Consider the following 24,417-nt stretch of genomic DNA (forward strand, 5'->3'; position numbering starts at 1 on the left):
CCGGTGACCCGCATCCGGGCAAGGGAAGACGTCGTCCAAGGTTTTTATTCTTCATCAGAGGTTTGTTGAACCGTACTTCGTCTCATCCCTCACCTAGGACCAGTTTGCCTTGGGTGGCCCTACCAGGGGCATAAAGCCCCGGACAACATAGCTCCTAGGATCATTGGGACACGCAAACCCCTCCACCACGATAAGGTGACGGTTCAAGGAGGGCACACAAAGAATTTTTTATCACTAAATCAGTGTTTCTCAAAATGCTTGATGGTGTTATATCTTGTGATACAGTTTATAATGAATTTAAGATACTTCTGAAACAATTTCATTTTAAAGGCAGACTTAATTGCTAAATTTTACTTTATGTTATGTGGGAAATAAACAGTAAAAATAAAAAAAATAAATAAATACATTCATGAAGACGATTGGCTTTCAGTAATTAAAGGATCACAACAATAATAATGTTTAAGAGTTTATAAATACGTTTTATTATAAAAGTACAAAAATGTTATTAATATAACACAAGAATTTAAAAAATTCACATACATTCATATGCATTCTACAATAGTCTTTAATGCTGTCAGACAGGGTACGAAGTGACAGGATGGCATGACAAACATTGAGTTTTATTCTTTATAAATTACAGGTTTAACATGGAACTTGTGTACAGTGGGGAACAACTGAAAATGAGGAATCCAAATTTAAAGAAAAAAAAGATGACTAACATTACATTTAATTTAAAATTAAATGTCTGTATGTGATGTTTAATTCATCAATATAAATTTAAAAATACATAAAATGGGAAAATTAACCTTTTTTATCAGTTGACATCTTTTCCTTAATTCAAATAATTTGACTAATTTAGAAAGGGATTAAACTTGTCAATTTAACAAATTAATAGATTTTTTTTTTTTTTGCAAAGACCAAAATCATGAAGGGAAAACAGCTGAAAATGTATATGCCAAAATCAGCCTCACTTTTGAAAACAATAAAATCACATTTGCAGATTGAGCGGAAATATACACTTTTATAAGCTTGTTTATGAAAATGAACGTAAAAGCCTAAATGAAAACATTAAATGCAGGCTGGGATTTTCAGATACATGTAGAACATCAAAGAGCCCAGCAAATCTCATTATCTTTTCCAGACATCAACTGTGCTAACCTGCTTCCATTTTCACATTTGCAAAAAATCCACAAAAACTCCACCTGGAAAGAGTTGAGATATACCTGCCTTAGTTCCTAAAGGATTCTGAAAAACACACAAACAAGCAACAATATGTTGAAAATGTGAAAGGTTTTGTATTTTGACACAAATTATATTTTCAGGGTCAGTAAGTAGCTAGGAAGGTGTTTTTGTATCAATGAGAGAAAACTCTCCTTAATGAGATAATACCAAAATACAAAGAATACAAAGTAGTAAAAGTACAACATAAAACATGACATTGAGAAGAGAAATTTAGTTAGCTGCCCTCAGGTATAAAATTTACAGTGTTTTAGAACAGCACACAGGCTCTTTACGATATAGATTTCCAAGCAGGAAACATTTTAAATTAAGGAAATACATCTGTAGAAGACTGTGTGCTTTTTTAAAATTTTAATCTAATGGAGGATCTTAAAGGACTACTGGTCATGTAAGGGCTCAGCATCTTTTATACACTATTTCTGTTGTCTACCTCTTTGTAGATACACCAGTAACCCTAGCATCCAGGTTGGCCATGAGATCTTTTAAAATTAGCACATTTCAGTATCCTCAGGTATACTTTGGTGTGCAGAGAAACACAAACAATATGTTTCTTTTCAAAAATCGTTTAGTAAAGCACAATAATTCACTGAACATGTCTTATTACAGGCATCATGAAATATATCTGACCAAGAGAGGAATCCCGACAGAACAATACTTTTTAGGCCAGGCTGAGGTCCACTGTAACCCGGTCCCAAGAACATACACACACACACACTTATCACAGAATTTAACAGACACACTGCCTCAGTCACTTGTAAACACTCAATCACACAAATGTTTAGTCAATTCAAACCTTTCAATTTGGAATCTATGCAAAATTGGGAAGCGTCAAGTACTGAATTCATTCTGGTGTTATTATCAGTACAATTGAGCAAGTATGTAATGAATAATTTTGCCTCCTTGCCTGAATAGGTTTCTGTTTATAATGATGAAGGGACTGGACAAAATTTGACAAGTGTGATAAAAGACCTGTTCAATATGTCATTAAGCACAAAGGCTGTAACTTGGATGATGGCTGTTGTCTGTATTAATTAATGAAGAATATCAAAGAATTTAGCCTCACCTCTCGGATCTCGATGTCAGAAGAATAGATCCATTACTATTTACAAATCTCTTTGACTACTTTGGGATATTATGGCTCAGTGTAGATTTCTGGGTATTATACTAATCCAGGCCAAAATATATTTTGATATGTGGTCTTGGTGAAGGCATTTTACCAACCTCAACATCTTTGACTGAGAGAGCTTTAGTTTGCCAAAATAACTGGGGCAAGTTATTTGTAGAGAGAAATAAGAGATGTACCTGTTATATTGATAATAGGCCAGAATGGTTTCATAAAGCAACAAGAGTTTGAAGAGGGTGTGATTTTAAGGATTCAAAGAGAGAAAATTTATTTTTGTTGCAGATGATGTGATGCTGTTCAGGCCATTTGATAAAAATATCAGTAATTTACTCTAAGTTATCATATGAATACGATTAAAACCAGAACCTCCTTATGTGAGATCATATCTTTCTTCTAGTAACTGGGAAATACTTATTCTTCGTGGAAAAGTTCAACTACTTTAGATTCCTGTACATAGTTGAAAGTTGACCAACAGACTGGTGCAAGATCATGAGCCTTTAAGCCCGTGGGCTCAATCTGCTATAGTGAAGTGGGAAGTCATTTGCTAAATGACTTGCCTTCCTATTCTTATCATAAAACCAATTTAAACATGTGTAACTAAATCTAAATAAATGGTCAATAGACATCAAAATGGCATAGAAAAGTATGTGTTTATATATATTCACACAGTTCAAGGAGATATTCAGCTAGCTTACCATTTCTTCCTGGAACTGTTTTATATGACTGTAATTTCTTGTCAATCTTCTTCTGCAGAACTGTAACCCAAAGAGAATTAACAGGTGCACACAGACTCCTGTTCTTTATGGTAATGAACCTGGGATGTTGAAATGATAATAGTCAAATTATTAAAAGACACATTAGGAGGGGTTGTTCATAATTTAAGATTTTACCACCTGGCAAAAATATTCACTAAGTATGTCTACTTTATGAGAGGTCAGAATACTAAATATCCAAACATCATAGACAATGTTTTTAGAACCAGAGCATCATCAGCCACACAACAAGCTGACACAGTCTCCCAAAAGTGTAATATCTGTATTCAGATCATCAAGTGAAACATCTGATGTCATTGGTGTCATGTTTACAGTGACACATCAACAGACACCTTCTAAGTCATTAATAAAGATTGATTTTTGAGAACTTTACTGGCATGCCTACTATAAGCTTAACCCATCACAACAATCTGAATATTTGCATACTACGGTATGTTTGTCAAAAAACATATTATTATTAAACAATGTAGATATGAGATACAACCACTTCAACTACACCCAAAAAACTAATATAGTAGGCCAAGCACCACCAATCTGTCCAAATGAATTCAGTGTCTGAACATCAATTTGAACTTCATGAGCTCAGCACCACTCATCTAAGAAACAAATCCACTGTTATATAGTAAATCAGTCCCTTTTCCCTTTGTTACATAAAATGATGGTGCAGAGTTGCGGAACATGTAGCTTAGGCCAAATTAGCCTTATGTTTCCAGTTAGATGAGAAAGATAAACCAGATCCACCACACTGTGTACTGAAGAGTTATTTGGTTAAGACAACAAGATGCTGTTTATAAAAAACTAAACCATGATGGAGAAAATTGTAAAGAGCAGAACTGTTACAGAGGTGTTTGTATATTTATTTTACAAACATGAGCCTGTGCATAATACATTGTGCTCTCATACTGATTTACTCTTTGTTAAGGTAAATGCAGAAATACTACATAATTAAATAATTTGCTAGATTTTGTTGGAATTTCAAATGTTTGCTTTCCAGTTTTGCTGAACTGAAGACCACAGGCCCATAATTCAACTAAAATATTCTACTATAGGCATTAATAAAAAATTTTGATTAAAACAGCAAAATCTGTTAAATCTGCAAAGAATCTAGAAAAATTGTAATATGGTGCTCATTTAAGTTATCAAATAAACTTTTCAAATTGAATCCATGGCTGCACTCAAAGAAATATTTAGCTAAGACTTTTGCAATGAATTACAACAACCTAATACATACTTATGAGCAATCTAAACAACTCTTTTGAATCCCCATATTACAAATGAAGAATTTTTCTCCATCTGTATAAGCTCACAGAAATGACCACCCACCAGGCTCAGATATGTGTTCTGGAGTTCAATCAGGATATTATACAAGTTGATAGATAATATACTATTAATATTATTAATTAATATGATGTTAATTTTTTGCAAGGTCCCCTCGTAAGGCTCCAGTTATATTTCAGCATGAATGGAGTTTTAAAAACCTGTGTAATATAGAGCATATATTAGGATTTACTAAGCATTTACATGCTTAATTTTTTATATCAGTTCTACCTACTCTGGCACTATCTTACCTGGATTTAAATTAATTGTTTTCAAACTTTTTTTATATCACAACTCAATTTTATGGAGGAGGAAATTTGATGACCCACATATACTATGTACAATTGTAGCATCTGTTGAAGGCTTAAACAGCCTGTTTCTGATTATAAAATGCTAATTGCTCAAAATATTAGTTTTTAAATTCAAAGTATTTTAAATTAAATATGTAAAAACTATAAAAACATATTGTCCTACATTTTTTTAATCTGCAATCCCAATGTGACCTTCTGGTGATCCCAACTGAGATTGTAACCCATAATCTGAGAATCCCTAATTTAAATAGTGTTGAACTTATTAATGTTGTAAATATTTTAGTTAAATATCGTTATTAATTATTGCCTTATGGGCGGCACGGTGGCGCAGTGGTGCAGTGGTAGCGCTGCTGACCTGGGTTCGCTTCCCGAGTCCTCCCTGCGTGGAGTTTGCATGTTCTCCCTGTGTCTGTGTGGGTTTCCTCTGGGTGCTCCAGTTTCCTCCCACAGTCCAAAGACATGCCAGTTAGGTAGCTTGTCGATTCTAAATTGGCCCTAGTGTGTGTCCTACGGTGGGTTGGCACCCTGCCCAGGATTGGTTCCTGCCGTGTTGGCTGGGATTGGCTCCAGCAGACCCTTGTGACCCTGTGTTTGGATTCAGCAGGTTAGAAAATGGATGAATTATTGCCTTTCACTAACTAAACACATCATCAGAAGGAATATATACTCTTCAGTAACCTGTCATTATTAAAGAATAAAATCTTTCATTTAGATGCAGCGTCCTGAAGAACACTCCAATAAAAAACTATTAATACTAAATTGACTTAATAAAACTCAAATGATTTATATTCTGGTATGGAATTCAGTAAGCAGTAAAATCAGCTTTTTTAGACAGACATAACCAGCCAAGATTCTGAGAGGAAAAAAAATGTAGTAATTATTCTTCTAGTCATGCACATGTTTCTGAGTATTAGATATTTCAAGTCAAGTGTATTCTGGGTGTCTTTTACTTGTGTATGCAAGTAATAGACATCATTCAGCTAGGTTTACTGTATATGCTGTCTACTACTATATAACTGAATATCCACTTAATTTTTATTACAGTTAGTTCCTAAATTGTTTTATAGAACTGTACATTATTTTGCAAAATAGAAACTCCATAACCAACTTACACAATGGCCTCAATGAGACAGCCATTACTCAGCTCCTGCTTTTTGTAGCTTCTAACCAGTTTGAAGGGAATAGGATGGTTGCTGACATGTAAACAGCAGTCTTGTACCGTATTACTGTCTCCGAAGGTCTCTGCAAGAAAAAAAAAATCCTTACAAGATTACATGGCTTACAACGCTGAATAAACTAACTATAAAACTGTCAGCGAAGAATGACAAAGATTTACAGGATTTGAAAGTACAGATAAAGAAACACATGCAGTGGAGCAGCAAGTGAAAACCTTGTGATATTAAATGATTTACGAGAATTTCACTCGTATTACCTAGGGACTGTACACGCTTAAGCACATAATGATACACTGTCCACGCGGATTATCACCTTGCACAGCATAGCAATTTATCCCTTTTGTTGTGAGGGAAGATGCGGTAGACACTGCACTATTATCAAATTGGTTACATTAATATCACAAAAGTGTACAAAACAATAATTTAGAAAAATCTGTGAATTACGCCAATAAAGACGTAATTCGAAGCACATAGCATTCGCTGTAAGCAAAAGCAAAAAATTAGGGAATGCGTTGTCTTTTACTCAATAACGTAAAGTCAGTTTTGACAGGTCAGTCAAGGACCAAAGATATAAGGTTTAACATTTATGATATCGGATCTGTGGAGCCGTTAACAAATTCCATGGAGGTAAACAACATCCTTCAGTTTATTCATTTCCAAACGTTGTTAGTGCAATTTTTTTATTCATAGACAAAAGTAATTTCAGTATGTTTTATCAATATAGCAGTAATAATTTTCATTGAAAATTAGCTAAGATACTAAACGATATCAATGATATTAAACGTGTATAAACTTAACCATCGCCTTAATATCTATTTATAACTCCTTCCAGTGTTTGGCAACTGCCGGTAGATGTCGCTAGAAGGAAGATGTCCGTACTCATGTTTTAGGATAAAAAAAACCGTTTCTATGACGTTTAATACTGCATCCCAAAGCTTGTGTTAGGATTTTGTTTTGTGGTACTGTTGCTTATTTTTTAGGCACAATATTTAATAACACATTTCTTGACATACTAAAGTTGTAATTTACAAAAAGGTATGACGATCCATGTAAAACAGTTTATCCATTCGATTCGTTTATCTAGTTTTAGGTGGTGTAAAGCCAAAATGGAAACTAAAAGCGGACACAACACCAGTCTATCGCAAGTTACACTTGCCCATAATTACACGGGCATAATTTAAGTTTACTTGCGCGGGATGAAAATTCACAAACAAAGAGAAGGTGCAAATTCCACACAGTCAGTGAGTCGGCTGAGATTCAAATCCACGCCTGTGACGCCCCTAGGTTTAATTTAGGGAGCTGTAGTAAATGCAAGAAGTAAATGCATTGCCTAGTACTAATGAATTCGAGCATACCCATATTTACAGTACCTATTAATTTAAATTATCATCTTGGTGATTTATTTTCTTTTACATTCCTATATATTATTGATACAATGTGTGTATCACCTCTTCGGGATATCTTTGCTTCTGCACAAACAGCACTCACTTTAGAAAAGCATTATGGAGATTCTGCATAGATGAAAATCCTTCATTAAAAAAGACACTGCAATGAATGCAGAATGAAGCATTCCATTTAAGATTACAACTCATACTTTTATATAAACACTGTAAAAGTGTTCGAATCTTTCGGGTTAAGATTACTCAGCAAATAAAAGAAATAGACTTGAGTCAGTTCCATGTGACGTCAGTGTGATGATGCGCTTGAGGAGGCAGACAGGGATTTTTTTTTTTATCCCGGATGTGTTTCATTCGAATAATTCAGTACTCAGTGAAACGCGCAGCAATTAACATTGTTAACATGTAGCGGGCAAAATATAAAATACGGTATATACACGGAAATTCTAAATCTCATAAGAAATCGTTTAAGTAAATTATATATATATATAATATATATATATATATATATATATATATATATATATATATATATATATATATATACATATATATATATATATATATATATATATACAGTTTAAAACTCACCCCATGTGCAACACCAGAGGACCAACAAAACAAGGAAGAGCCCAGGTATGCGAGAGGCCATTGTTGCTTTTCCAGTATCTTTTCTTGGCAGAAGTCGTAAGTCTGTAGTCGAAGTGTGATTACTGGAGGAAACGTGCCGGCTTTATAGAGGATGGTAACTTTCATTTTGAGATGAAAAGCGAAGGGCCCGTTTGGGCAGTGAGGACCCAACAAGGGGAAAGGGTTGTTGTTTTGGGAAAAGGCATGTGCTTCTGCATTTTGTCGTTCATTCCCTTTTTCCAAGGGGCACTAACAAGCTATTGAATTAATTAATCAAACGACATGTTCTTGGACATAATGATAGATTCTGTCGGGAAACAATGATAACTTTTCCAGTGCACAGATCAGTTTTTTAATTTAATAGTGAGCGCGTCAAAGTATCTTACTGACTGTAGTGAAATCTTTATTATTATTATTATTATTATTATTATTATTATTATTATTATTAAAGTGTTATTTATATAATGCATTTTAAACTTGTAATGAAGTCGAGTAACTTTGTGCACATTATTACCTTATTTGTTAGCATTTTAGTTCCCTTTCTTACTGAAGCACATAAAAGCCTCTGGCACTTTTTAGCCATCTTTTTCACACCTCCTTAATCAGTGCCGATTTAAAACCTTTTGAGGCCCTAAGCACTTAAAAGATTTTGGTGTCCCCATATATATGAGCTGTATTCACTCACAGTGGACGACTGAACGGGACAGACGACATGACATAAACAAGAACGACCACGTGAGCCTCGATGGACCATGTGACAGTTACCAGATTTGATCTGGGTTGAGACCCCCCAGGACACTATCAGTCGTCTCATTAGGACATACAAGCACGTGGGGTTGTACAAACTGCCCAGTACAATTTTGAGTTGCTGCAATGAAATTATGGCAAAATGGACTAGCCTGCCACATCATTTTTTCACTTTGATTTTCTGGGTGTCTTTGAATTCAGTCCACTGTAGGTTGACAGTTTTCATTTCCATAAAATGGTGTGGCATCCTTTAGTTCCTAACACATTACCCAGTCCATACCAGTGTAGATATCCAGCATGATTTTTATCCCATTGAGATCTGATGTGTTTTCAAAGTGTTCCTTTAATATTTTGAGCAGTTTATATATTGAAGCAACATTTCTTGAGCATGTCACTTTCTTGCACTTTCATTGTTTGACAGAAAATGCTATAATTGTTGTTATTTTAATAATCCTTTTAGTAATGATCTTGAGATGGCAGTGTAATAAATTACACATTTATTCACATGGTCCACACACATATTCTGAACTGACTTTGACTTTTATGCCCATATACTGGGACAATTTATAGTCACCTATTAGTCTAATGTTTATGGTTTTAGGAAAAAAATGAGTACACATAGTCTGGTAAAATTCTTACTTGCATTTTTCTGCAAAATAGTGGCAGTTGTATAACAGCAATAAAAAGACATATACAATCACTTAAATGAATACATAAACAAGTAGCATAAACAATAAATATATAATTAAAAATTGCAAATAATATGAACATACAAATGTATATGTATACATACATCAACACATACAGTATTTTTTGCTTGACATTCAGTAACCTTGCAACTTTAGGTAGAAACTCTGACTCTGCTGGTGTTAATGACAGTGGTTCAGTACTATTTGCCAAATTGTTTTTTGCAATAAGTGAGAAAAGTGACTGTGCAGGATGGCTGAGATGTTTAATAAGGAAATTTTATTTTCTAAGCATAGGCTTTTACATGCACCGAACAGAAGGTGGCTGAGTGCTGGAACATAATCTGTGCCACCTTCACCACTAACTGCAGTTTTTTACATTCCTAAGCCCAATTGGCCCTGTAACAGGATGTTATGTAGTCTGTGAGGATGGATTGTGGATCTCTAAAAGTATGTGAGAAAACTTAGGGGAATCCAAGCTTTCCTTAGATGCAAGTACAAGAAATAAAGGTTTGGTGAACATTATTTGGCAATAGTTAAACTGTGATTCCCACTTATGATCATAAATGATGGACACTGCAGAAATTTAAAGCTGCTCTCCATCTCAACAGCATCCCAGCTGATGTGGATGGTAGTGTGGTGTGCTTTAGCTTCCTAAAGTACTTAACCAGCTATTTTATTTTACAACATTTAAGGGGGTTTAATGATAGACTGAAAGTCATGTTTAGCCACACAGACAATAGTGAATTTGGAGTGCAACAGTGGTCGTAGCTATTAATACTCTACTGTAGTAGAGTGCCTGAGTTGAGAGTTAGTGTGGAAGATGCCATGAGGGAAATCTGTACCTGATGAATTTTGCCAGTCAAGAAGTCAAAAATTTAGTTGCAGAGTGTTAAATGCTGTGCTATAACCTATACACAGATATTCCAATATGAAGCTCAAGGTATAATGTATTTTCTATGGAGCATTTTAGACAATATGTAAACTAGAAGTGTTCTAGTCTATATGGAATACTCAGTTTAATACATTTCAACACCAGACATTCAAAGCAGTGAGTGCCATTGGTCTATTGCCCTTTAGACATTCCACTTTTGCTTTCTTAGGCACAAGGATAACTAGTTATTAGTGAAACAGACAGGTTTTGATTTACATATGGCTTCACAAAATTGACACAAAGTTTTTTGTGCATTTTCTCAATTAAAAACCTGAAACTCACTAAAATGTGTTTTTTTTTTCTTTAAGGCTTGTAAAGTTTTTTACAATGGGAAACAATGAATAGTGATCCCAAAAGCCACACTTCCACATATACCTGCATTGTATTCCAGTGCTGCATGCAAAATAATATAATCTGGAGCACCCCCGCCAGATCATCTCTTTTTATGCTCTTTGTTCAGATCCCCATAGAGAAGTGCAGTAGGAATTTTTAAAATATGAACTGCTGCATATTTTTCAGATAAACATATAAAAAAGCACCCCATTGCACACATTCCTGTGTTTTCCCCATATTAAAGTTTGATTTCACAAGAAGCCCAAACACACACACCGTTACTTACCAACAACCCTTTCCTGTTTCTTGACCCCAGCAGAAGAAGACAAGGATATGCCATGGCAGTGGTGGTTCTACACTGTTTCATTAGAGGGATCAGATGCATTTGTCTTTACGTTCTGTATTAATCACAACAGATTACAGGCATTAGGAAGCAAAAGACAATTGTGGAAACCAGTAAATATTTAGTTAATAAAATGTTTATTTCATAAACTTGATATTTTTTACATTTATACTATTAAGGTTTTATTCTAGCATTAACGTATCAACATATGTACATCAAATGATTTTGCCCTCTACTTAAAAGAGCATACATAATCTGCATGTGTTCAGTTTTATTTATTACATTTTTATTTTGTTTGTTTTACCAGTTGTGACATGCAATTTATTTATGGTTTCTTGCAAACAGATCAACAAGCTCATCTAGATTCAATGCTCTTGCCTTCCTTGACTCAATACTCAGTATACCTAAATTGCTCAATCGCTCATAGGACTTCAACTGTTTTAGTTTCTAAAAACTCCATTCACAAGAAGCAGTACTAACTGGGATTGACACTGCTGTTTTGCAGAACGGAAAGTGCTAATAAAACCCTTTATAAGGTTCAATAAATGACATCAGCTCGACAATACTAGAGGGTCTCTGCATGCCATTCTGAGGTTTCCTTTGGAAAATTTCTCTGGAAACAATGTAGTTCATGCCCCATGTCCCCAATGTTCATGTTTTCTAACATACGAAACAGAGCCAGAGAAATGCATCACTTTCAAGGTTTAACCTTTGGATGCTATTCATTATGTCACATGTTTTGATAAACTCAGCAAGCATCTGATCTAAGACATGACTACACGAAAGCTATCTTTGTCTAGCAGATAATATGACCATTTCTGACCCTTCAGTAGTGAGTACAGTATAGTTTTCCAGTAATTTGAGAGCTTATCTTTTTTGTGTTTTTATTAAAAATAAAAATATTTACTTCTATAGCACACTTTCATACACAAGATATAGCTCAAAGTGATTTAAAACATATCAAAAGAAATAGTTATAAGAAAAGAAAAACTGATTAAATTAGGTAAGAATAATAATGAATAAGTACTAAACAATACATCAATACAAGCTTATGTAACATAGATACATTATTTTATTAGCAAAAAAGCAGCGTCCTTATATATAGTATTGCATTTTAAGCTAAAGAAGGGCCATATGGCCAGGAGTACAGAATCTGCAGGGGTTCCAAAGTCAAAAGATCACCCAGACAACTGGCCATTTAAAATAACATAAATATATAAAGTCATTCCTCATTGTTTTCAGGCTTTAATAATCTTCCGTTTTTATTTTGCCTCTGCTACTAAATTAGACTCAATGGATTTTACCAAATTACATCTATATATAGTACCTATGATTTGAGATGGTGATGAATGAAATACATCTTGTTTTCAACACAATAAACGGACATTACAAAACCAAGTAATTCCATATGATTTGGCCCAGGGCTGTCTTACCGGCATCATAGGTCCTCAGGCCTAGTGCAATGGGGTTCCTGTCTTGATAACAAAACTGAAACATACACAGGCATCAGAAACATTGTGGACCCCTATGATCCTGGGGCCCCCAGCAAGTGCCCATTGTGCCTATAAGTTAAGAAGGCCCTGATTGATCCAAAATATGTTCTTTGGCATGTTTAAAACCATCCCGTCATAGTCATGTGCTAATAATTTATTTGTAAAACTCAAGAAAGGCAAGCTTTACAGATCATCTGTCTTATATTTTTATTAGTAGCATAGGACTGAGTTTGGACCCTAGTAAATTGAAGGTGGTGTTCAAATGGAAAGAGCCCAGTTCTGTTAAACAGGTCCAACTACTTGAAATCTTTGCAAATCATTATAGTCATTTCATTAAATATTTCAGCAAACTATTTGCCTCAAGCATATGTTTATCAAAATGAATTTTCATTGATTTCTATTGAAAGCTGAGGCACAAAGAACCTTAGTGAAATTAAATAGACATTTTTTTATTTCTTTAGTTTATTTTCAAAAACAAAAAAACATTACAACAACATACTCCACCAACAAATAATAACATTGCAAACAATTTAATTCAAAATCAATCCAGAGAAAACTAAATAAAAACACAGAAATACAACAGGAAAAACAGACCATCCAAGTTCACTTATGCCTGTCTCATATCACTTAGATATCTCAATTCCATTTGAAATTGAAGTAGATGTCTTGAGTATCAGTTTGGATGTAATTTTCTATGATACATACAAGCTCCATCTGCACACATTTTACTTAATAAAATGAATCTCAACACAGCAGAAATATGATACAAGAAACAGACAACTGCTGAAAATAAAATTGATATTAGATGAGTAAAGACACTGATTTAGGGAACAGAACCCTCTTATCACAAAAATCATATGCATTTAAAAATTGCTAAAAGCTGGATATGACTGGCAGTTTTTTTGGTGGACTGAATGGCCTATTCTGGTAAAAAGTCTTTCTAATATTCCAATGTTCTGTAAGATTAAATGTACAACAGGCCAAGGGAGTTTCTAGTTATCTCATATTAGGCTGGGCATCCCAATCAAAAGACTGATTCATTATTTATACTTTTGATGATGGTGATCAGTAACTTATGTGAAAAAATCAAACTTATTTATTAGAATTAATCAGATAGGCCTTTAGGATTGATCCTGGGTCCCTGCTTAGAATTTTCATTACACAGCATTTGTTTAGGCAACTTCGTTCATAAATTCTAGGCAAGCTTAATAGGTATGCCCCGAAAGGCTCTATTTTGATCAGAGGTTTTAGAACTCTTTTTGTCTCATTTGTTTCCAATTTTATGTACATTTCAGTTGTTTTTCATAATGTTAATATATTCACATTGTTCAATATATTTGAAAGTACTGCCGTTTTTTGTGTTCTCTCAAAAGTTTACAACAATGTTGTTGACGGCTTCTAAATGCATTTATAACCATGGGATCTGGCTTCTTCCTTATGCCTTAGTATTATGTTATTTAAAGATGATGTCATGCTATTTCAGGTGTTCACATATTAGGTTGAGCACTCAACCTTTTCCTCCACATTTTTTTTCATTATGAATTAGTAATTTGCAGTGGGCTGGCACCTTGCCCAGGGTTTTTTTCCTGCCTTGCACCCTGTGTTGGCTGGGATTGGCTCCAGCAGACCCCCATGACCCTATAGTTAGGATATAGTGGGTTGGATAATGGATGGATGGATGGAATTAGGGCAGGATAATAGGAGAGGGACTGGACATGTTTTGAACTTCGATATTTGGATAGCATTTTGTAGCTTTTGTGATTGCTTTTTATAATCCCTTTTCTGTTTTTCTACCTCTACCTGTTAAATGACTATGTCTCTTTTCCTTTAAAAGAGCAACAATTTCTTTGTCTTTCTTTCTTCCACTGCTTACAGATTCAACTACTCCAATTCATAACAGCACCATAAAAAATGTACAAAGCTCCAAAATGATTATGATAAAAAATTGAATAAATTATCACTTTTTTTTTTTGATTTTAGAAAAAATAAATGTATTTTTATTTATTAATGAAGGTAACTGATCAGTGCATGCAAACCATATTGTATGTTGCAATCTCAAGATAGTAATGTAGATGTAATGTTTCTAAGAGTAAATAAATCTACTATGGAAGGCTGAACCTTTTGCTTCAGCACCCCAAATGTAGTAAATGATCTTCAGGCTTGTGTTCCATTAGTCTCATCATTTAAATACAGGTTGAAGACTCACTATTTCAATCCAGCATAACCTGTCTACAGCTGCTGATCAGGTATTTATATTTCAGCTATTCTAGTTAGTGATCTGAACACAAATTTCAGTGTGGCATTTATTATAATTAGTTACTGACACTACTCTGTTCTATTTCTCTTCTTACTGACCTACAGTGACACTTGGGGCTGAGCTGCTATGTTAGCCCATGAAATTTAACAGGATTTCATTTTTTATATGGTCCAGCATGAACTTATATGATATCAGTAGAATGTTTAAAAAGGGATGCACGGCCAGTTGTTTAGCTGTAACTTTGTCTGATTTTAATTGGAACTTTTCTTCTCATAACTGACTATAGATATCCTAGATTTTTTTTTTTTTTTTTTGAAGGAATGCTTAATGGTTTAGGTTTTGTTTACCTGCTCTCTGTTTTCAGCTGAAGGCACAAAGAATTTTTTATCACTAAATCAGTGTTTCTCAAAATGCTTGATGGTGTTATATCTTGTGATACAGTTTATAATAAATTCAAGATACTTCTGAAACACTTTCATTTTAAAGGCAGACTTAATTGCTAAATTTTACTTTATGTTATGTGTGAAAAAAACACATTGCAAAAATAAAAAAATAAATACTGTAAATACATTCATGAAGACGATTGGCTTTCAGTAATTAAAGGATCAGGACAATAATAAGGTTTAAGAGTTTATGAATACTTTTTATTATAAAAGTACAAAAATGTTATTAATATAATACATGAATTTAAAAAATAACATACATTCATATGCATTCTACAATAGTCTTTAATGCTGTCAGACAGGGTACGAAGTGACAGGATAGCATGACAAACATTGAGTTTTATTCTTTATAAATTACAGGTTTAACATGGAACTTGTGTACAGTGGGGAACAACTGAAAATGAGGAATCCAAATTTTGAGAAATACAAAGATGACTAACATTACATTTAATTTAACATTGAATGTCTGTATGTGATGTTTAATTCATCAATATAAATTCAAAAATACATAAAATGGGAAAATTAACTTTTTTTATCAGTTGACACCTTTTCCTTAATTCAAATAATTTGCCTAATTTAGAAAGGGATGAAACTTGTTCAGTTTAACAAATTAATAGAATATTTTTTTTTGCAAAGACCAAAATCATGAAGGGAAAAATGGCTAAAAATGCATACGCCAAAATCAGCCTGGCTTCTGAAAACAATAAAATCACATTTGCAGATTGAGCGGAAATATACACTTTTATAAGCTTGTTTATGAAAATGAACGTAAAAGCCTAAATGAAAACATTAAATGCAGGCTGGGATTTTCAGATACATGTAGAACATCAAAGAGCCCAGCAAATCTCATTATCTTTTCCAGACAGCAACTGTGCTAACCTGCTTCAATGTTCACATTTGCAAAAAAATCCACAAAAACTCCACCTGGAAAGAGTTGAGATATACTTTCCTTAGTTCCTAAAGGATTCTGAAAAACACACAAGCAAGCAACAATATGTTGAAAATGTGAAAGGTTTTGTATTTTGACACAAATTATATTTTCAGGGTCAGTAAGTAGCTAGGAAGGTGTTTTTGTATCAATGAGAGAAAACTCTCCTTAATGAGAAAATACCAAAATACAAAGAATGCTTCCAAAGTAGTAAAAGCACAACATGAAACATGACATTGAGAAGAGAAATTTAGTTAGCTGCCCTCAGGTATAAAATTTACAGTGTTTTAGAACAGCACACAGGCTCTTTACGATATAGACTTCCAAAGCCTGAAACATTTTAAATTAAGGAAATACATCTGTAGACGACTGTGTGCATTTTTAATCTTAATCTAATGGAGGATCTTAAAGGACTACTGGTCATGTAAGGGCTCAGCATCTTTCATACACTGTTTCTGTTGTCTACCTCTTTGTAGATATACTAGTAACCCTAGCATAAAGGTTGGCCATGAGATCTTTTATAATTAACACATTTCAGTATCCTCAGGTGTACTTTGGTGTGCAGAGAAACACAAACAATGTGTTTCTTTTTACAAATAGTTTAGTAAAGCACAATAATTCACTGAACATGTCTTATTACAAGCATCATGAAATATATCTGACTAAGAGAGGAATCCCGACAGAACAATACTTTTTAGGTCTGGCTGAGGTCCACTGTAACCCGGTCCCAAGAACATACACACATACACACACACATCACAAAATTTAACAGACACACTGCCTCAGTAACTTGTAAACATTCAATCACACAAATGTTTAGTCAATTCAAACCTTTCAATTTGGAATCTATGCAAAATTGCGAAGCGTCAAGTACTGAATTCATTCTAATGTTATTATCAGTACAATTGAGCAAGTATGTAATGAATAATTTTGCCTCCTTGCCTGAATAGGTTTCTGTTTAAAATGATGAAGGGACTGGACTAAATTTGACAAGTGTGATAAAAGAGCTGTTCAATATGGCATTAAGCACAAAGGCTGTAACTTGGATAATGGCTGTTTTCTGTATTAATTTATGAAGAATATCAAAGAATTTAGCCTCACCTCTCGGATCTCGATATCAGAACAATCGATCCATTACTCTTTACAAATCCCTTTGAGTGCTTTGGGATATTATGGCTCAGAGTAGATTTCTGGGTATTATACTAATCCAGGCCAAAATATATTTTGATATGTGGTCTTGGTGAAGGCATTTTACCAACCTCAAATCTTTGACTGAGAAGGCTTCAGTTTGCCAAAATAACTGGAGCAAGTTATTTGTAGAGAGAAATAAGAGATGTACCTGTTATATTGATAATAGGCCAGAGTGCTTTCATAAAGCAACAAGAGTTTGAAGAGCATGTGATTTTAAGGATTCAAAGAGAGAAAAAGTATTTTTGTTGCAGATGATGTGATTGTGTTCAGGCCATTTGATAAAAATTTCAGTAATTTACTCTAAGTTGTCATATGAATATGATTAAAACCAGAACCTCCCGTGGGCTCAATCTGCTATAGTGAAGTGGGAAGTCATTTGCTAAATGAATTGCCTTCCTATTCTTACCATAAAACAAATTTAAACATGTGTAACTAAGTCTAAATAAATGGTCAATAGACACCAAAAGGACATAGAAAAGTACAGTATGTGTTTATATATATTCACACAGTTCAAGGAGATATTCAGCTAGCTTACCATTTCTTCCTGGAACTGTTTTATATGACTGTAATTTCTTGTCAATCTTCTTCTGCAGAACTGTAACCCAACGAGAATTAACAGGTGCACACAGACTCCTGTTCTTTATGGTAATGAACCTGGGAAGTTGAAATTATAATAGTCAAATTATTAAAAGACACATTAGGAGGGGTTGTTCATAATTTAAGATTTTACCACCTGGCAAAAATATTCACTAAGTATGTCTACTTTATGAGAGGTTGGAATACTAAATATGCAAACATCATAGACAATGCTTTTAAAACCAGAGCATCATTAGCCACACAACAAGCTGACACAGTCTCCCAAAAGTGTAATATCTGTATTCAGATCATCAAGTGAAACATCTGATGTCATTGGTGTCATGTTTACAGTGACACATCAACAGACACCTTCTAAGTAATTAATAAAGATTGATTTTTGTGAACTTTACTGGCATGCCTACTATAAGCTTAACCCATCACAACAATCAGGACATTTGAATACTACGGTATGTTTGTCAAAAAACATATTTTTTAATAGAATTTTAAACAATGTAGATATGAGATACAACCACTTCAACTACACCCAAAAAACGAACATAGTAGGCCAAGCACCACCAATCTATCCAAATGAATTTAGTGTCTGAACATCAATTTGAACTTCATGAGCTCAGCACCACTCATCTAAGAAACAAATCCACTGTTATATAGTAAATCAGTCCCTTTGCTAGATGCTGCCCCTTTTCCCTTTGTTACATAAAATGATGGTGCAGAGTTGTGGAACATGTAGCTTAGGCCAAATTAGCCTTATGTTTCCAGTTAGATGAGAAAGATAAACCAGCTCTACCACACTGTGTACTGAAGAGTTATTTGGTTAACACAACAAGATGCTGTTTATAAAAAACTAAACCATGATGGAGAAAATTGTAAAGAGCAGAACTGTTAAAGAGGTGTTTGTATATTTATTTTACAAACATGAGCCTGTGCATAATACATTGTGCTCTTATACTGATTTACTCTTTGTTAAGGTAAATGCAGAAATACTACATAATTAAATAATTTGCTATATTTTATTAGAATTTCAAATGTTTTGCTGAACTGAAGACCACAGGCCCACAATTCAAATAAAATATTCTAACTATAGGCATTAATAAAAAATTTTGATTAAAACATAGCATAGATCAGATTTGGTTAATCTATCTTCCTTGGTTACACGATCAATACAGAATCTTCCCTAAAACAGACTAGATTTCAATATAGCAAAGAATCTAGAAAAAATGTAATATGGTGCCCATTTATGTTATCAAATAAACTTCAAATTGAATCCATGGCTGCACTCAAAGAAATATTTAGATTATTAAGACCTTTGTAATGAATGACAACAACCTAATACATACTTATGAGCAATCTAAACAACTCTTTTGAATCCCCATATTACAAATGAAGAATTTTTCTCCATCTGTATAAGCTCACAGAAATGACCACCCACCAGGCTCAGATATGTGTTCTGGAGTTCAAGCAGGATATTATACAAGTTGATAATATACTATTGATATTATTAATTAATATGATGTTCATTTTTTGCAAGGTCCCCTCATAAGGCTCCAGTTATATTTCAGCATGAATGGAGTTTTTAAAACCTGTGTAATATAGAGCATATATTAGGATTTACTAAGCATTTACATGCTTAATTTTTTATATCAGTTCTATCTACTCTGGCACTATCTTACTAAAATTTAAAGATTTAAAATTTTAAGATTTAAATTAATTGTTTTCAAACTTTTTTTATATCACAACTCAATTTTATGGATGACAAAATTTGATGACCCACATATACTATGTACAATTGTGGCATCTGTTGAAGTGCTTAAACAGCCTGTTTCTGGTTATAAAATGCAAATTGCTCAAAATATTAATTTTTAAATTCAAAGTATTTTAAATTAAATATGTAAAAAAATATAAAAACATATTGTCCTACATTTTTTTAATCTGCAATCCCAATGTGACCTTCTGGTGACCCCAAATGAGATTGTAACCCATAATCTGAGAATCCCTAATTTAAATAGTGTTGAACTTATTAATGTTGTAAATATTTTAGTTAAATATCACTATTAATTAGTGCCTTATGAGGGGCACAGTGGTGCAGTGGTAGCGCTGCTGTCTCGCAGTTTGGAGACCTGGGTTCGCTTCCCAGGTCCTCCCTGCGTGGAGTTTGCATGTTCTCCCTGTGTCTGTGTGGGTTTCCTATAGGCGCTCCGGCTTCCTCCCACAGTCCAAAGACATGCCAATTAGGTGGATTGGCGATTCTAAATTGGCCCTTGTGTGTCCTGCAGTGGGTTGGTTCCTGCCTTGTGCCCTTGGATTGGCTTCAGTAGACCCCTGTGTTTGGATTCAGCGGGTTAGAAGATGGATGGATTGTTGCCTTTCACTAACTAAACACATCCTCAGAAAGAATGTATACTCTTCAGTAACCTGTCATTATTAAAGAATAAAATCTTTCATTTAGATGCAGTGTCCTGAAGAACACTCCAATAAAACACTATCATTACTAAATTGACTTAATAAAACTGAAATGATTTTATATTCTGGGGTGGAATTCAGTAAGCAGTAAAATCAGCTTTTTTAGGCAGACATAACCAGCCAAGATTCTGAGAGGGAAAAAAAAAGTAATTATTCTTCTAGTCATGCAAATGTTTCCGAGTATTAGATATTTCAAGTCAATTGTATTCTGGTGTCTTTTACTTGGGGCGTATGCAAGTAATAGACAACATTCAGCTAGGTTTACTGTATATGCTGTCTACTACTATATAACTGAATATCCACTTAATTTTTATTTCAGTTAATTCCTAAATTGTTTTATAGAACTGTATATTATTTTGCAAAATAGAAACTCCATAAACAACTTACACGATGGCCTCAATGAGACAGCCATTACTCAGCTCCTGCTTTTTGTAGCTCCTCACCAGTTTGAATGGAATAGGATGGTTGCTGACATGCAAGCAGCAGTCTTGAACCGTATTACTGTCTCCGAAAGTCTCTGCAAGAAAAAAAAATCCTTAGAAGATTAAATGGCTTACAACGCTGAATAAACTTAACTATAAAACTGTCAGCGAAGAATGACAAAGATATACAGGATTTGAAGGTACAGATAAAGAAACACATATAGTGGAGCAACAAGTAAAAACCTTGTGATATTAAATGATTTACGAGAATTTCACTCGTATTACCTAGGGACTGTACACGCTTAAGCACATAATGATACACTGTCCACGCGGATATCACCTTGCACAGAATAGCAATTTATCCCTTTTGTTGTGAGGGAAGATGCGGTAGACACTACACTATTATGAAATTGGTTACATTAATATCACAAAAGTGTACAAAACAATAATTTAGAAAAATCTGTGAATTACGCCAATAAAGACGTAATTCGAAGCACATAGCATTCGCTGTAAGTAAAAGCAAAAAATTAGGGAATGCGTTGACTTTTACTCAATAACGTAAAGTCAGTTTGACAGGTCAGTCAAGGACCAAAGATATAAGGTTTAACATTTATGATATCGGATCTGTGGAGACGTTAACAAAATCAATGGATTTAAACAACATCCTTCAGTTTATTCATTTCCAAACGTTGTTAGTGCAATTTTTTTATTCATAGACAAAAGTAATTTCAGTATGTTTTATCAATAAAGCAGTAATAATTTTCATTGAAAATTAGCTAAGATACTAAACGATATCAATGATATTAAACGTGTATAAACTTAACCATCGCCTTAATATCTATTTATAACTCCTTCCAGTGTTTGGCAGCTGCCGGTAGATGTCGCTAGAAGGAAGATGTCCGTACTCATGTTTTAGGATAAAAAAAACCGTTTCTATGACGTTTAATACTGCCTCCCAAAGCTTGTGTTAGGATTTTGTTTTGTGGTACTGTTGCTTATTTTTTAGGCACAATATTTAATAATATATTTCTTGACATACTAAAGTTGTAATTTACAAAAAGGTATGACGATCCATGTAAAACAGTTTATCCATTCGATTCGCTTATCTAGTTTTAGGTGGTGTAAAGTCAAAACGGAAACTAAAAGCGGACACAACACCAGTCTATCGCAAGTTACACTTGCCCATAATTACACGGGCATAATTTAAGTTTACTTGCGCGGGATGAAAATTCACAAACAAAGAGAAGGTGCAAATTCCACACAGTCAGTGAGTCGGCTGAGATTCCAATCCAAGCCTGTGACGTTCAATTTAGGGAGCTGTAGTAAATGCAAGAAGTAAATGCATTGCCTAGTACTAGTGAATTCGAGCATACCCATATTTACAATTCATATTCATTTAATTATCATCTTGGAGATTTATTTTCTTTTACATTACAATATATTATTGATACAATGTGTGTGTCACCTCTTCGGAATATCTTTGCTTCTGCACAAACAGCACTCACTTTACAAAAGCATTATGGAGATTCTGCATAGATGACAATCCGTCATTAAAAAAAGACGCTGCAATGAATGCAGAATGAAGCATACCATTTAAGATTACAACTCATACACTGTAAACGTGTTCGAATCCTTCGGGTTAAGATTACTCAGCAAATAAAAGAAATAGACTGAGTCAGTTCCATGTGACGTCAGTTTGATGATGCAGTTGAGAAGGCAGACAGGGATTTTTTTTTATCTCGGATGTGTTTCATTCGAATAATTCAGTACTCAGTGAAACGCGCAGCAATTAACATTGTTAACATGTAGCGGGCAAAATATAAAATACGGTATATACACGGAAATTCTAAATCTCATAAGAAATCGTTTAGTAAATAATATATATATTTAAAAACTCACCCCATGTGCAACACCAGAGGACCAATAAAGCAAGGAAGAGCCCAGGTATGCGAGAGGCCATTGTTGCTTTTCCAGTATCTTTTCTTGGCAGAAGTCGTAAGTCTGTATAAGTGTGGTTACTGGAGGAAACGTGCCGGCTTTATTGAGGACGATAACTTTCATTTTGAGATGAAAAGGGAAGGGCCCGTTTGGGTAGTGAGGACCCAACACGGGGAAAGGGTTGTTGTTTTGGGAAAAGGCATGTGCTTCTGCATTTTGCCGTTTATTCCCTTTTTCCAAGGGGCACCAAAAAGCTATTGAATTAATTAATCAAACGACATGTTCTTGGACATAATACTAGATTCTGTCGGGAAACAATGATAACTTTTGCAGTGTACAGATCAGTTTTTTAATTTAATAGTGAGCGTGTCAAAGTATCTTACTAACTGTAGTGAAATCTTTATTATTATTATTATTATTATTATTATTATTATTATTATTATTATTATTATTGTTGTTGTTATTATTATTGTTAATAATAATAATACGTGTTGTTTATATAATGCATTTTATCCTTGTAATGAAGTCGAGTAACTTTGTGCACATTATTACATTATTTGTTAGCATTTTAGTTCCCTTTCTTACTCAAGCACATAAAAGCCTCTGGCACTTTTTAGCCATCTTTTTCACACCTCCTTAATCAGGGCCGATTTAAAACCTTTTGAGGCCCTAAGCACTTAAAAGATTTTGGTGTCCCCATATATATGAGCTGTATTCACTCACAGTGGACGACTGAACGGGACAGACGACATGACATAAACAATAGCGACCACGTGAGCCTCGATGGACCATGTGACAGTTACCAGATTTGATCTGGGTTGAGACCCCCCAGGACACTATCAGTCGTCTCATTAGGACATACAAGCACGTGGGGTTGTACAAACAGCCCAGTACGATTTTGAGTTGCTGCAATGAAATTATGGCAAAATGGACTAGCCTGCCACATCATTTTTTCACTTTGATTTTCTGGGTGTCTTTGAATTCAGTCCACTGTAGGTTGACAGTTTTCATTTCCATAAAATGGTGTGACATCCTTTAGTTCCTAACACATTACCCAGTCCATAACAGTGTAGATATCCAGCATGATTTTTTTCCCATTGAGATCTGATGTGTTTTCAAAGTGTTCCTTTACTATTTTGAGCAGTTTATATATTGAAGCAAAATTTCTTGAGCATGTCACTTTCTTGCATTTTCATTGTTTAAACAGAAAATGCTATATTTTTTTTTTATTTTAATAATCCTTTTAGTAATGGTCTTGAGATGGCAGTGTAATAAATTACACATTTATTCACATGGTCCACACACATATTCTGAACTGACTTTGACTTTTATGCCCATATACTGGGACAATTTACAGTCACCTATTAGTCTAATGTTTATGGTTTTAGGAAAAAAATGAGTACACATAGTGTGATAAAATTCTTACTTGCATTTTTCTGCAGAACAGTGGCAGTTGTATAACAGCAATAAAAAGAAATATACAATCACTTAAATGAATACATAAACAAGTAGCATAAACAATAAATATACAATTAAAAACTGCAAAAAATATGAACATACAAATGTATATGTATAAATACATCAACACATACAGTATTTTTTGCTTGACATTCAGTAACCTTGCAACTTTAGGTAGAAACTCTGACTCTGCTGGTGTTAATGACAGTGGTTCAGTACTATTTG

The 24,417-nt window shown here is 34.0% G+C and overlaps 2 protein-coding genes across 2 annotated transcripts; both read right to left on the reverse strand.

The window, feature by feature from the left end:
• Positions 1-458: 458 nt before the first annotated feature.
• LOC120532766 (C-C motif chemokine 19-like) lies at positions 459-8,176 on the reverse strand. Its single transcript, XM_039759136.1, has 4 exons — positions 7,927-8,176; positions 5,876-6,005; positions 3,058-3,176; positions 459-1,245 (listed from the first exon to the last, which is right to left on the reverse strand). Exons 1-4 carry the CDS (start codon positions 7,985-7,987, stop codon positions 1,229-1,231), a joined length of 327 nt encoding a protein of 108 aa, XP_039615070.1. The 5' UTR covers positions 7,988-8,176; the 3' UTR covers positions 459-1,228.
• A 7,217-nt stretch (positions 8,177-15,393) lies between these two features.
• On the reverse strand, positions 15,394-22,935 carry LOC120532767 (C-C motif chemokine 19-like). Its single transcript, XM_039759137.1, has 4 exons — positions 22,696-22,935; positions 20,762-20,891; positions 17,856-17,974; positions 15,394-16,168 (listed from the first exon to the last, which is right to left on the reverse strand). Exons 1-4 carry the CDS (start codon positions 22,754-22,756, stop codon positions 16,152-16,154), a joined length of 327 nt encoding a protein of 108 aa, XP_039615071.1. The 5' UTR covers positions 22,757-22,935; the 3' UTR covers positions 15,394-16,151.
• Positions 22,936-24,417: the final 1,482 nt, after the last annotated feature.

The sequence above is a fragment of the Polypterus senegalus genome, chromosome 7, assembly GCF_016835505.1.
Source record: "Polypterus senegalus isolate Bchr_013 chromosome 7, ASM1683550v1, whole genome shotgun sequence".
NCBI classification, from domain to species: Eukaryota; Metazoa; Chordata; class Cladistia; order Polypteriformes; family Polypteridae; genus Polypterus; species Polypterus senegalus.

Excerpts from the sequence above, each read along its gene's own strand:
- LOC120532766 (XM_039759136.1), bottom strand. The coding sequence starts at position 7,987 with ATGGCCTCTCGCATACCTGGGCTCTTCCTTGTTTTGTTGGTCCTCTGG. Across the intron at positions 6,006-7,926 it reads CCTCTGGTGTTGCACATGGG|AGACCTTCGGAGACAGTAAT; the intron begins GTGAGTTTTAAA and ends TTTTTCTTGCAG. Across the intron at positions 3,177-5,875 it reads TGTCTCATTGAGGCCATTGT|GTTCATTACCATAAAGAACA; the intron begins GTAAGTTGGTTA and ends TCAACATCCCAG.
- LOC120532767 (XM_039759137.1), bottom strand. The coding sequence starts at position 22,756 with ATGGCCTCTCGCATACCTGGGCTCTTCCTTGCTTTATTGGTCCTCTGG. Across the intron at positions 20,892-22,695 it reads CCTCTGGTGTTGCACATGGG|AGACTTTCGGAGACAGTAAT; the intron begins GTGAGTTTTTAA and ends TTTTTCTTGCAG. Across the intron at positions 17,975-20,761 it reads TGTCTCATTGAGGCCATCGT|GTTCATTACCATAAAGAACA; the intron begins GTAAGTTGTTTA and ends TCAACTTCCCAG.